This window comes from Zosterops lateralis (assembly GCF_965231275.1).
Source record: "Zosterops lateralis genome assembly, chromosome: 4".
Taxonomy (NCBI): Eukaryota; Metazoa; Chordata; class Aves; order Passeriformes; family Zosteropidae; genus Zosterops; species Zosterops lateralis.
The window spans coordinates 51167616-51182901 of NC_139765.1; the positions used below are offsets into that span (position 1 = coordinate 51167616).

The following is a 15286-nucleotide window of genomic DNA, read 5'->3' on the forward strand; positions in this document are numbered from 1 at the left end:
GCAGTGTGCTAATGTTCAGAGATTCATTGGTGGCTTGAGTCCAATTACTAGCACACAAGAGGTCACATTACAAAATGCACTAGCAAAACTGGCAGAGGCAGACCCATTTCTACTCTTTGTAACATGCTGCTACATTGCCGTATCCAAAGATATCCGTTCAAATTTGTGTCAAAACTCAGAGCCAGTGTGGTTAAGCAATCAAGCTCCACACAGCACAATTTGATGAAGAGAGAACGTCTGAAACCGTTGATTCAATAATTCAATCTGTAATTGTAGTAGTTGCAAATTTCCCTATTTAAATTACATAAACCATGCAGCACCAAGCTTTTACAGCTTGCAGAGGCAGTGACTGGTGCCTGGGAGGGTGAGGGTTAAGCTGTCCCTGGGCAAAGCAGCTCAGGCTCTTGGTTTCTCTGCAAGAAAGGGGATATAACGATGCTCAGCTGAAGCTGATTACTCTGCCAGGCTATAGCATCACCTCCTTTTTTCAAGGTTTGGAGTGATTTAGCACTGATGGAAAGCTGAATTGTGCAGAGCCTTGAGTGAACTCAGAAGAGGTTTTTGTTTTGCTAGACTAAAAGTACATGAGTTGTTTTGATTCTCCTAGACTTGCCTGAGCAAGTTCAGGAATCTCTGAAAATTGGAAAACAGAAAAAAGGATTATTAGACCAAGAGAAAAATTAATAAATGCTCTATTGCAGCTGATATGTTTTCTCAACTATATTCTAAATAGGAGGGCATGTTTAAAAAGGCCTTGAAAACAAAAGACCTGAATTTCTGATGCAAAATAACAGTAAATATCCTCAGAAAAATGACTCTCCTGACTACTAGCTAGAAAGGGACACTAGGACACTGGACTGTGATAAATATTTTAGTGCACAAAAGATTTACTATGGAATTATTATTACTTTACAGGGAAAGTTCTTAGTCTTAACTAAGTGTGTATATGTAATATTAAATGTACAGTGTATAATATATAATCATATATCATTTATCGTGTGTCTGTGTGTGTGTATAAAAATATATGAGTACTTTTTACGCTTGGTTGAACAGATTTCAAGTAGGCATTAGAGAAAAAATAAGGGAAGTATTCAATATTTGGCAGAGATCCCTAGAGACTTAGGCCAGTAGCTGTGTCACGCTGACAAAAGCTATTTCATGTTTTTCTGCCTGAAGGAATATAAAAATAATACAGATCCATTGGTGGTTGTGTTGGCAAGCAAAAAATTAGCTTGGCCTAATTGGCCAGTGCTGAATGTGACACAAAAGCCTATTTTCAAAGGAGGTGAAAATATGTGAAGCAAAACAAGTAATAAATAAAATTTGGGAGGATGGTTATTTTTAAAGAGAAGGCAATAATTCTATTTATTATTTCAAAAACATTTTAAAATATATCTTCTATTAGTATTTTGACATACCAAACTTGTGTTGTCAAATGAGACTAAATATATGGAAATAAAACCAGGATGTTAAGTTGAAAGGTGTGAAGTTGTGCCAATGAGCAAAAGCAAACCTATATTGCAGTCTGGGAACTTTACAGAATCACAGAATCACCAAGGTTGGAAGAGACTTTCAGGATCATCTAGTCTAACCATCAACCTGGCAACACCATAACCACCCCTAAACCATATTCCCAAATGCCACACCCAGACACTTCTTGAACACTTCCAGAGATGGTCACTCTACCACCTCCCTGGGCAACGTATTCCAATGCCTAACCACTCTTTTCGGTCTTTTTTTTTTTTTTTTTTTTTTTTTTTTTTTAATATCTAATCTGAACCTCCCATGGTGCACTATGAGGCCATTTCTTCTCATCCTTTAACTTGAGACAAGGCAGAAGAGGCCAACCCTCATCTGGCTACAACTGCCTTTCAGAGAGTTGTAGAGAGCAATGTCATCCCCTCTGAGCCTCCTCTCTCTTGACTGAACAACCCCAGCTCCCTCAGCCCCTCCTCATAAGACTTGTGCTCCAGCCCTTTCACCACCTTCTTTGTTCCATCTCTGACTTGCTCCAGCACTCTAATTCCTGAATGAGAGGCTCAGAACTGGACACAGGACTCGAGGTATGGCCTCACCAGGGCTGAGTACGGACAGACAATCCTTTCCCTCCTGGCCACACTATTTCTGATACAGGCCAGGATGCCACAGGCCTTCTTGGCAACCTAGGCACAAGCTGGCTCGTTTTCAGCCAATTGTAACCACCGGCTGCAAGTCCTTTTCTATTGGGCAACTTTCCAGCCCCTCTGCCCCCAGCCTGTAGTTCTGCATGGGGTTGTTGTGACCAAAGTTCAGGACTGTGCACTTGGCCTTGTTGAACCACACTCCTTCCACACACACTCTTTTGACCAAATGGCCCAGTGCCCTGAAGTCCATTTTGTTTGCTCCAGGACTAATTTCTTCAATCTCATCACTACATACTTGACAACTAAAAGAGGGTAATAGTCAGAGGGTTGTAACAGATCAGGGAGTCTCCTAGTAATATCCTTTACCTGGGCCCCAAGGAGGCAGCACATCTGCCTGTGGGATGGGTGCTGCTGAAAAAAAAACCCAAAAAAACCAGAAGGAATTGCAAACTTGCTGGGAATCATCCCTACCTAGATCTTGATCTGCCCATAGAGTGCTAAACAGCATGAAGGCCAGCAGTGGCTAAAACATCTTGTCAGTCAGAGTTTTACTTAAACATGGGAGCAGCTGGATTTGATTCCCAAGTGCAATCAGCTCACAGATCTCAGTTCTGTGCCCAGTAACTGTCACAAAAAGAGGCATGGCTGTCCTTGCAAACTTTCACAGTGCTTTTTAGTGTTAATGTGATTTATACTTGGAGCAGTTTTACCTGATGGCTAATATATACTCAAGAGAAATTTAGGATTGGATTGGCACATCAATGCTTTGTTTTGAATTTGCTGCTATTTAGCACAAGTATTGAAACTAAAAGGAAAAATGTGGGAGAAATTAATTACATAACATTTTCAGCAATATTTTGGGGATGAGCACTGGACCCAGAATGTACCTAATCACATAACTAATAGGAAAACTCTCTGTCTGCTGGAACAAGGTGGAATTAAAACATACCCTTGGGCTTCAGAAAAGTGCATTTGAATCTGCGCCAAAATCTGTGCTTCACAGCTCAATCCTAATTTTAGTCATGATGCTGAAAAATTTTACCAATTTTATCAAATGGCGTGTTCCTAGAAGGACTGAGAATTGTGTTGGGTCTGAGGGAACAGAGAGTGCCCATGAACCAAGGCATGAACCAAGGCCAGGTGAGGGAGATTAGATGGGTGATATTTATCAGTTTCCTTGGAACTGTTTCCCAGGAAGAATATGTCAAACTCTAGTCTGCCCTGCTGGGAATCAATGGAGCCTGGAACTGGGCTCTCTTTACAGCAACCCTTGGTGTAGTCAGTACATCTCCCACTTCTCCTGTTTACCACCAGTACTGTGGGGTCTTTATTCAGTCATTACTGGGCACCATGGCCAGACCCTCACTTGGAGGTATTGCTCATCTTTTACCTCTAACCTTTGAAGTGAAGAATGGCTGGAGAAGGTGCTACTTTTGAAAATGAGGCCTTTTATAACCAGATGTTCATGTTGCTTCCAGTTAATGTCTCAGACAGGAACTGCTGGCAATTCTTTATACTCTATTTGTATCAATTTATTTAAAATTATGAACCTTTGGGATTGGTGTGCATTCATCCTGGTTCATATTTCTTCATTTATCCATGAGATATAAAACACTATCTCTTAATATTATATTGCTTTTTAATTCAGTTCACCCAAAAAAGGATTTTCTGAAAGAACAATGGGAGAAGAAAAAACACCCAAAGAAACCCAAAAGTAAAAATTCATATCCATAAGACAAACAAAGATATATTCCTTTTAACTTAAATGTTGGTACGAATCTAGATGTGAATTTTCTTTGTCTGGTTAGCCCATAGCTGATCTATGTCATTTCAATGATTATTTTGTACAAATTCTGTGATGACAGTCTTCAAAACACCTGTACTATGCCAGAAGGCCAACAGCTCCCTTTCCTCTTTCAGTGATATATATCTGGAAAGCAAGGCAAATTTTATCAGCTCCCCCCAATAAAGATTTGGACCGAGAAATAACAAGGGTGGGAAATCCCGCATTAACATTGTGAATAATAATGGCTCACTGTCCAAGTCAGGACCAGAAATATAAGCTATCCTGAAGAGGTCCATACCTCTTTTTTGGAAAACTGTGCACAGTTCTGATCTTGTTTTCCTGCAAATAGTGTAAAAAAAATAGAAGAGATTAAAAAAGGGCAAAAAGTATGGTCAAATATAGGGAGCAGTTTTTGTATGAACACAGTAGGACTTATCATCCTAGGAAAGAGATAAGGTAAGTAGGTATGAAAATACAAGAGGCAGGAGGACAGTGGCTGGAGAATATCACCAGATGCTTTTTTGTATGCAAGAACCTGGTTGGGGGCATCACATGGAACAAGGAACTCCAGCCAGAGGAGTCAAAAGGACAGTCACCAAGGAACAGCCAGTGTTGTGAATGCCAGAAATGTGCACAGATTTTAAGGGTCAAAATAAAGCCCATGGAAGTGCAGCCCTCTAAGAATAACTAACAACAACAACAAAAATTTAGTTGGTACTTCAGATATTTTTAAGTGATTGAAGAATGGAAGATCATTCAATGATGTCATCATGTATATTTAGCCATTTCTTTTTCCCTATATATTTGTTTGCTTCAGGCTACATTTTGGAGACTGATTATTAGAGCAGGTGAAGTTTCAGTCTGAACTCTTACTGGCATCTTTTTGTTCATTTATAAGCTATGAAAGAGCTGGTCAGTTCATCCTATATATGTGTTTCTGTGTAGGGTCATGTTCTGACAAAATAACTGTTAGAAAATTAGGTCCTAACTAAGTAATATAAGTCATTGATTTTTAGGAGCAAAACCCCTGGAATATTTCTCTTTGTGAAGTAAGCCAGAATTACAGGACCAAAGATCAAATTGGGTTTTTTTTTTCCTCTTAGTTACTTTTGACTTCACAAATAATAGAATGAAAAAAATTGTATGTCTGCATCAGGCCCTAGAAAATACATATTTGAATGATACCAGGAAAGTATATTCTTCCTGTAATCCTTTGTACCATCCTATGAAATAATATCTAGCCAAGCATTTATTCTCCACTCATCACTGTGGTGTCTTAAAGACTTAGAATTCTAAAGTAAAACAACAAAGTAATAAATTAATTCAATGTTAATCAGATATTGTATTCTTAGGAGTAAAGATCATTTTAAGAAATTAAATCATTTTTACTTATGTCTGACTCATTCTTTCAAACCTGGCTCATTTCACATTCACATACAGAAGTGTTTTAAAAACAGAATTAGCTCCCAAATTGTAACTGTACAGGCTGAATCCTTAAGGCAACACAGTTGAAATGCTTATTTAGAAATTCCACTTAAAATTATTACCTGTAGCAATTTATACTCTGTTGTTGAATGCAATGTTGAAATAAATGGCTAATTAGTGTCAACTCACCAGCATTTAGTTACCAAGCAGCTTGAAGGCTCTAGAGAACATTGTAACAATCTACAGCATTCTCTTTAGACAAGGACCCCATTTAGCAATTGTCAAATGTAATTTGACATATCTGTAGTATTGCTTTATGCATAGAACTTCTTTTTGTTCTTTTAGAATGGTTAGCTTCTATATTTTTATTGATGATCTTTTTAAAGTGATCTCAAAGTTAAAGTGGTTAACTGGTATTTCCTCCCTTGCAACATTCGTGCTTAGTCCCAGAGCTAGTCTACTAGTTCTGAAGGGAGCTAATGGAGATTGGTTTATTCACATGCCCATGAGAGCACAAAGGCAGGGCTTGACAAGTCACTCATCCTTTGCAGAGTGTGTGGCAGTCTAGCTGATTAATTTTATTGCTGACTTACAGTCTTCCATCCACTAAACTAAGCAAAAAATCCTAGCAAATAACATGGCAGATGTCTCGGGAGGGCATCACCATCATAAAAACCACTTCTGGAAGACTCAGTTCTGAGTTACTCGATAATGGGACATGATGTCTACATCACTTTAAACAAATATGGGGGTTGGAAGCACAAGCTTCCTCTGCAGAGATGTTCTGCAGTGATTGTCACAGTGTCAGTGTCACCTTCAGGCAGGAAATGGCTTGGGCACTGGCAGGGCTGGTAGACTGAGACCACCTGCACTTGCCACAGAATCCTAGTTCTGTGTGAAGGGTTGTGCAAAGCTCCCTTTGCCTGCAAATTCTAAAGAAATCACAATTTCACCTGTGCTTGTAGGTGATGGCCAGTGTATTGTGACAACCACCAGGATTTAAGAAACACTTGAAAAGGCAGCTTGCAAGTTTTATATCAAGAACAGTTGTAGTGCTATGTTGCTTTTCTTATCCTTATGAAGTGCTGAATCCATTCAGAAATATTCTCTTTTTCCTAGAAACAAACATGCGTATCTTTGCTTATGAAGTCTAGGGGGAAAAACCAAGCAGAAATGCCATTTCAGTGGCTATAATGCTACTGATGGGAGTCAGCTGAGCTGTATCTCTGATAGCTTAAAAATCCCCCATGCAGAATGCAGCAGTCATCTTAATTCTGTGATGATTTACTCAGGAACAGGTAGGATATTAATTTTTCTCTTCAGTGAGAGACAGATAACAAAAGATATCTTTTACTTCTTTGAATTCAATATTTTATGATAAAGAAAAACAGAAGGAATTTGGTTATCTGAAACTTGGTCTGGATTGCAAGAAGATGGGAGTGTTTCCTTGGCCAAGCCTTTTAACTTTTCCATGCAAAAGCTCCTGTGTTTTGACCTCTAAGTACTAACGTCCACTGTGCAAATCTGTTCAAGCAAAAACCCTGTTGCACATACAAAAAAAAAAAAAAAAAAAAAAAAACCAAAACAAAACCCCAAAAACCGCAACCCTCCTCCCCCTCAAATCCCCTGACTTTTATTAGAAATTCTGTATTTCACAAACTGCTAACCCAGCCAGGTGCAGGGGCACTATTTTAATTCTCTTGCACTGCAGGCTGGAAAACCCAGGGAGCACTATCACTTCTGAGAATAAATATGATTTTCATCATTCATGAATGATCATACTGGCCAGCACCTGAAGGAACATTTGTGGACCCAGAGGGGTTCATGTCCATCATGACTAGGCAGAAGAGAGAGCTATTTCAGCAGAGGGCCCTGCACAGCAGTAAAAGCATCCATGAAGATTATTTGCAATTCCATGCAGAATCTTCCTAGGCTGGAATGAAATTTGAAGTAATCTATGTAATGTTCCACACCTCACACAACCAGCAGCATTTTGCATTATTAGAAACTGCTGTTTCAAAACTATGGGGCTATTTTCAGACCTGGCCAAAACCAGGACAGTAAGTCAGATTCACCATGATTATTGTCTGGTAGTGTCAGAGAGGATGGGAATTGCTTTTCCTGCCTGCTCTCCTATACCAGGATGCAAGCTTGTGCCCAAGTGGGTGGCTGGCAGCCTAAATTCATGGGCCAATGAGCAACTGTATAATCTTCTCTGAGAGTCTCACCACAGCAGCCTCTGGGGCTTTTCCTGGAGGAAAGAGCCATTAGCTGAGACAGGAGATGAGTGCAGATGCACCGTCATCCCACCCAAGTGGTTAAAGCACCGACGCTGCGCAGAGTAAGTGGGCAGCTGGAGGGCAGCAGGAGAGCCCTTGCCCTGGAAAAGCAGGACACTGTCCTTTTAATCAAATCCTGTACAAAAATCTTGATCTCTGCCTGGATGACCCACTGAATCTACTGGGAAATGTGATTTGTCCCCCATATATGAAAAGATAGGAGCTGTGCTGGCTTCTACAAAGATTGTTTAGTTTCCATGGGTCTCGTACAATTTCCATTGTTCTTTGGTCATAAATTCCCTTGCTTTTAAAATGAGTATTACCAAGTTAATTTTAATGTCTTTGTGTCTATATTATAACTCTATTATTTTCTGACATGTTTTACATGTTTGAAAACAAAAAAACGCTACTAGCTTTCCTTTTCAGCAAATAATATGGGAGCAGACAACAGACCTCAATCAATGTAATAATTCTTTAAAGAATGTAAATTAATTCGAAAGAGGTGGAGGAGGGCATATGTAGCTGTAACACGCATTTTAAATTGTTTCTGCATTTGCATTTGGTTTTAATGGCGTTTACGCCCTCTAGTGTCAGAAAACTCTATCATAGTGGGGTTTTTTTAACCTTTCTTGTGTCCCTCAGTCTCAGCCTTAAGTATTTAGGCTTTGCAAAAATGCAAATGCTGGATTTATTCTTCCTATATATGTCCTCCAGTTTTATAGATTTGGTGCACTTGGGCGTGTTTTGACCCAAAGTGAGCTATTTAAATTATTAATTTCTGATGTAACATACACAAAAATATGCTAAATTGCAATTTCTGTCACTATTTATTTTGACATCCACAATACACTTATTTTTCACTTAGGAAAAAAAATTTACTCCTGTGTTCAAACAGGAGTTAAATAAGCAGCATTGTCCCTCTCATTTGTGAAGATTATTAAAGAAAATACATTCTCTCTCACATCAAGGAAAAATGTCCAAAAAGTATGATTCATTTCAGTTATAATTCGGACCTTTGACTTATGAAATGTTTCATCTTACAGCCTTCAAAAACTGGGTTTCATTAGGTTCATGAATAAGATGGATAGGTGATGATGCTGCAAATAGAGTCTGTGTTGTCTGAGACTTCTTGAGTTATGAGTATGCAACACCAGCTATATTCCACTAATCAGTTAGAAAAGCAGTTGTGTGTTGACAGGTGGATGTCCATGGGTAAGATCTGACATGGCATTGCTGAGATTACTGGCTGGGCATTAGCAACCCCAAATACATTTGTGTTTCCTATACTCCTGCAAGAGCTCCACCTTCTGTGTGTGATTCGAGCTGCATTTCGTTCCCCCCAGTCTGTCATGCAAAGTGCTACATCACACCTCTGTGACTCACATCAACGCTCTGAAAGATAAAGTAAAATGAAGGAATACTCTGGCTTGCTGTCTGTCTTGCAATAAGGAGTCAAACATGCAGAAGTGGTCTGTCACCTGATGAATACAAAAAACTGAAACAAATATACATGCCTTTAAATCCATACATCCATACATACATCCATACATACATCCATACATACATCCATACATACATCCATACATACATCCATACATACATCCTTGTACAATGTCACTTAGTGAAGAGAAGTCCATGGACTGCAATAGCAGATCTGGCCTATCTGGACTACATCTAGTGAAACCTAAGCATTAGTTTGATCATGTTGTTTCTGATTTGTGATTTGATAAATCTTGATTGACACACCTAGTTTGTCATAGCCTTTTCCCTTCACTTTTTGGCAGCTGAAGTAGAATGCACCTGGTTGATATCAGAGATCAGTATGAAGGCTCTTTTTCTTCATTCATCCAGAGCGTAAAATATTGAGATGACAATTCTGATATTAGATTGTCAGTACAAACCATAAATGCCCAGAGACTGACTTCAGCTTTGGCTACAATAATAGACATATGCAAAACAGACCATATACAAAGCTATGGAAAGACTGAAACTACGGGGGAAAAGCAAATAAAGGAGAATATATTTACAGTTCCAGCCTGAAGAAAACTGAGACAAGCAGAGTAGCACTAGATAAAACCTTAAAATAGTTCCCTTCTGAAAAGGGAGTCTGTGAAAATGGCATAATAAGATTCTACATTTGTTGTGTCTCTATGGCTGAAGAAATCAGATTTTCTGCAGAATTTAGAATTTGTTTTAGAGATCAAGTATAAATTTTCCACTTTGAAATACTAGCACCTTAAAACTTCCCTGCCATCTGAAAATGGAGTTACACTCTTTTTTTAGTTTAGAATTTCCAAAGAATAAAACAATTGCAGCTGGGGTTATAGAAGGAATTTTCCCTTCATTTTATATCATCCATTTCCATTGGTCGTGTTCAGTGATATATGAGGTATAACTAAATGTAATGTTTATTTCAGGAGGAGGAACTTCATTAGCAATTCTGATCATGACTACACTAGACTAAAATCTGTGTCACTGTCCCAAAGGAGAGCAAGGCTAACCAGGGCAAACATAGCAAAACCTCTGTTTTGTCACAAAAGTAACCAAATATATTTATAACCCTATGAGAATTAGGAAGATTAATTTCTTTGAAGTAATTTTTTCTGACCATTATTTTATTTAAACAACTCCAACACAGTGTTAGCAACAGAAGAAAAACTAATTATGTAAGAATTATTAATGATGCGAAAGGCATCACTAGCACTAAATAACAGACAAACAACATTACCTTTGGAAAATGTCACTGTATTACAACTGATGCAAACTAAAAAAGAAAAGTAACCAAAAGCAAATTATTTTAAAGTAAGCAGTATATGCATCTGCATGACATTTTGTCCAGAAGGTAAGAAAAACATTGCAAAGTACCTTCTTGTGGCAAAAAATCCTAAATTTTTTTATTTCACTCTGTAACACTAAAATATTATGAAAAGGCATCTGCTTAAATTTATGGCTAAGTCCACACATAAACACTGAAATGCTAAAGACAGATGAGCTCGTGCTTCCTGTCACAACTCCTAAAGCTTCAGTCTGCTCTTGATTCATATAATTATAGTGTCACATTATCAACAGGATGAACTATATCCCTCAGCAATTTCAAGCTGAATTAATTAGAGCCAGCTATGCCTTCTGTCCACAGCTGCCATCAGTGACAATGGAAGCTTATGGGGGTTCAGCAGTTTAGCATTTCAAGTGATAAGCACCTAAATATAGGTTTAGGAATCTCATTTAAGAGATCTAATTTAAGAGATCTAGTACTGGGCATGTGAAAATTTTGCATTCCAAAATCTGGTTCTGTCAGGTTTCTGTTTACACAGTTTGATCCAATATATGAAAATACTTGTATCTGTAAGAATGAAGTAAAACTAATGAACAAAGTAAAGCAGAAATGTTTACCAGTGATTTGATCCTAGGTCTTCTCCACAAAGCTCACAACCTTGGCCCTATGCCTACTGCTTTTCTATTATTCTGCCTGGAAAAATTTGGGTTAGTGAAGTGTTGGGGATCCCATTTGTCAGAGACCTTGAAAGGTCATTTATCCACTTCCTTGCCCAAAGAAAAGAACAGCTGGTCATGCATACAGTTGGTAGTCAGCTCAGGCTTTAGGAAGAGATAAGCACCAAAAAGGCCTGTGTTGTGGGATGCAAATGTTGGTGTGAAGGAAAGCATGACATCCTTTCTAGTATTTTTCCAGTTTTTAGATACCTTTAATTAAGACCAGTTATCTTATTCATGTAAAAGATGGATTTTATTAAATTATGGTTTTTTTCATGCAATCCTGCCATGTCACAAAATGAAATATTAATAGCATTTGAATTATGAGTGTGTGGAGAGGGAATATTGGCAGAAATATTAATTATATTATTCATGTGAATATTTTGCACTTGGACATGCTTAGTAAAGCAACCAAATATGTATTTAACACAACATAATCTATGTCAATAGTCTAAGACTCGGTCATCTATATTATATCTGCCTGGATGACAACTTATTTGAATATTTATGTTCAACACTTTCCTCATATCTTACAAAACACAAACCATTCATCTTCACCTCCTTTTGACATGAGCTGAGCTCTCATTGCTGGAAGGCGTCCTCTAACTTCATATAGTTTCTCCATTTTCCTCACCCTTTCATCCATCTCTCATGATTAGGTACACAATTTGGACATTGACTTGAAGACTTCCCCCTTCTTCTCTATCATTTTTCCAGTTCCTGCTGAACAGACAGGCTTTGTTTCCCAGATAGTATTTTCTAAACACTCTTCCCCCACAGTTTTATTTCTTAACATTTCTTGCATTAAGAGTTTATAAAGTCTTTGTAAGAGGAAATCTCTCTTTTCAGAAGCATACTAAACTCACAAGCTAAAATCAATGTTTAATAATAACTTAAAATCCAATAAAGTTAAAAACTGAATGGTACTTGAAAATAATTCATCCTCTCATTAAACTCCATAGTATGTAATTACATATTTGTCCCCTTTAGAATATAGCAAAATGCAAAGGGCTAAAATCTCTTAATAGGTTGTCAGTGGAGTATCTTTACATACATGAGTAACACTTTGTTCTTACTTACTGGACAGAACAATATCCAATATCATAAAGAACAGTGGTAGCTTAGTAATTCTGAGCACTGCCCAGATTGCAGTCACAATTTGGTTGCTTGCTTGCTTGCAGCTTGAGGTTGTCATGTTTGCTTTCACCTAGACCATAGAAGGGACATCTGGAACCCAGCTACTTCAGCTTCTCGTGTCAACAAGAAGTTAGGTCAGCCATGCTTCTGTCTAGCCAAGTTGAAAAAATACAATGATAGAAAGTCCGTGATCTCCTGGGAAACCTGTTGCAAAAATGTGTCACACTGCTAAATGAAAGTACTATATCAGCTTGAGACAACAGATTATTCAGTTTAGTATCTAATTTACCAAGTGGTCTCTCTCAGATCTTGCCAATGAAATTGATGAGTTCTTTTAACAAATAAACAGTTTAAGGGCTGAACTTCAACACTGATTTTTTTTTTTTTTCTTTTTTTTTCTTTTTTTTGTTATTATTTTTTTTTTTTTAGCAAGGTCATTCTCTCTCCATTGCAATAGAGGTGGCCTGGTAAAACAGAACAGCAGGCAAAACATGTGATTTACCTTCCCCCATTTTGACAGACAGGAAATTAAAATTATTTATGCAGAACAACGGTCATGCTGTATATGTAAGAATATGTGTAAAAGCATTATCTATATGCAGCAAGTATTATTTGCAAGAGAAGTTATATATATCGTGCAATTAATTAATTGTGAAATTAAATTATTAGAAGAGATTTTGTGTTTACTAAGCCTTTTGTTTCTTTAACCTAGGTATGGTGACATGGTGCCAAAGACAATAGCTGGCAAGATTTTTGGTTCAATATGCTCCCTGAGTGGGGTCTTGGTCATTGCTCTACCAGTTCCTGTAATTGTCTCCAACTTCAGCCGTATTTACCACCAGAATCAACGAGCAGACAAGCGCAGGGCACAGAAGGTGAGCTTCTAATTTTTCCCCCTTATGATGTTGAACAGCAGATAAAATATGATTTTCTATATGCTATGTGTCATTATAACATGTGTTTCTTACCAAGAGGACCACTATATGTGCTACATGCCTAACCCATGTCCTAGATGCAAATACTGTCTTATTTTTAGTGAGGAAAACACCCCAACACAAACCAAACCGGTTCATTTATCTTTCCTGTCAAAATGTACAGACCTATTATTTTGGTAATCCATCCCACTTGCTAGACTAGATCTAAGATTTTAGACAATAGCTGCGGTCTCACCCACTGAAAATCCTTCTGTGCTTTTTCAGGCAGACTTTCTTTCTACCACAGTCTTTTGTGGGGGAAAAAAAAAAAAAAAAAAAAAAAAAAAACAACAACCCACCACTAAGCAAAACACTCAAACCTTATAGTGATTTCTAACGTCTCTGCTAACAGATTGCTTCACTAATCCAGGTTTAGTTAAAAGTCCCAGATTCAGTCTCTGGGGGAATATGACTGTTGGGGAACTTGTCTCCTCAGCTCTATTTTGCTTAAAAGGCTTCAAATAAACAGCTCAATCAGGTAAAAAAATGAAAGTAAAAGTCTGTTTTTCCAGCTTCCTTGATTTGCTGAGTCTCTCACTAAATATCCACTAAATCCACAAGAAGACTGTTTCCCTTCCTGACACATACGGACAAGGTCAGCAGCTGGGAAGAGAAGTATTTATCAAGAGTGATGCAGCCAAGCCTGAAAAGTCACTTTCATCTCCACATCACTGCCACTGCACTTGTTCTAATCCACTTCTCTGAATTCTGAAGTGCCAGGCAGCTCAGAGAAGTGATCCACTGTCACCTGAAGCCCTGTTCTGGGAGCTGAGATGCCTCACCTTCCACTCCTCTGCAGCTGGCAGCCAGAAGGCTTTGGATGCCACACAGTTTGCATGATTGCCAAGGCTGAGGTGTCACCACTTGGGGTTTTTGTGGACCCATGGCCTCTCTTCAGAGGTCCTGAGTCTCCAGGAGAGCAGCATCATTGCTGGGGAAAGTGTGCAGGCGAACCATGGCTGGGGACTGCATATATAGACCAGTAAACACAGACAGTTGCAAGCTGCATCTGTTTCATATCAACAACAGTAGCACAGTCAGATACAAAAAGTTTGTGTTTCTCTCTGGCCACCTTTTTGACTGGTTTCTTCATAAAACAAAAAACAAAAAAACAAACAAAAAAAAACAAACAAAAAAATAATAATAATAAAAAACACCAGTAAAATAAATGTATGCAGTGATACCAATCTCAGAATATCTTATAATCAGGAGAAACAGAGGTACATGGCCAAGAAACTCAGGTCCAGGCAGAAGATACAGTATCCTTCAATGGCCACATCTTGGAAAAATGCTGTCAGATGAGGAAAATGGTAATCAAAGGAAACCAGGTGTATCACAAGAATGTCATACTTCTCTAGAAATCTGATCTAAAATATAGGCTACTTCAGAGATCCAAATCCCGTACTTATGTATCTACCAATTCCACCCACTTGTCTGCATGCTGTTTTGTCCCACAGCCTAAGTCCAGCTGGGTGTTCCCTTTTCACAGCTGACTTCACGTAACTTCTACACTACCTTGTTTTTGTCAAGATCTTTTCTACATCTTTTCATGGAATAGCAGCAGAGAAGCAACTGTATCTCAGCCAGTACACAATGCTCCTGACTGTGCCCCTGAGCACTGTGGCAGTCATGGGTAATAGATCTGCTCCATCCCAAAAATCATTGTGCCTCTTCTGAGCTTTGATATTAGCTGCAGACACAACCACTTCAGATAGAAGCTGTCTCCTACTGCATGCCACAAAGCAGAGATTTCTAGGACTACTTTACATTTATGTCATGGTTCAACCCAGCCAGCATTCAAGCCCCATGCAGCTGCTCGCTCACTCCTCCACCAGCAGGATCAGGGAGAGAACTGGAAGCATAAAAACACAGCCCCACACCAGCCACTGTAAAGAAAATTAACTCTACCCCAGCCAAAGTCAGCACAATTTGTCAGTGAAAAAGAAAGGGACACTAGAAAGTATCTCCCAAAGTTAGATTGGTAGGCTCGCTGCTATTCCCCATAATCTCTTACTGAATAGAAACTGCTTGAGTTAAAAACCAACTTTTCCTCCATGCAAAACAGTGAGC

At 38.5% G+C, this 15286-nt stretch overlaps 1 protein-coding gene across 1 annotated transcript in view; it reads left to right on the plus strand.

Annotated features, from left to right (window-relative positions):
* Positions 1-15286, plus strand: part of KCND2 (potassium voltage-gated channel subfamily D member 2) — a 264779-nt gene that overhangs the window by 231740 nt on the left and 17753 nt on the right. Inside the window, exon 3 of the mRNA XM_083858786.1 lies at positions 12955-13117. Within this exon, the coding sequence (XP_083714912.1) occupies positions 12955-13117 (163 nt within the window). The remainder of the gene's footprint in view (positions 1-12954; positions 13118-15286) is intronic.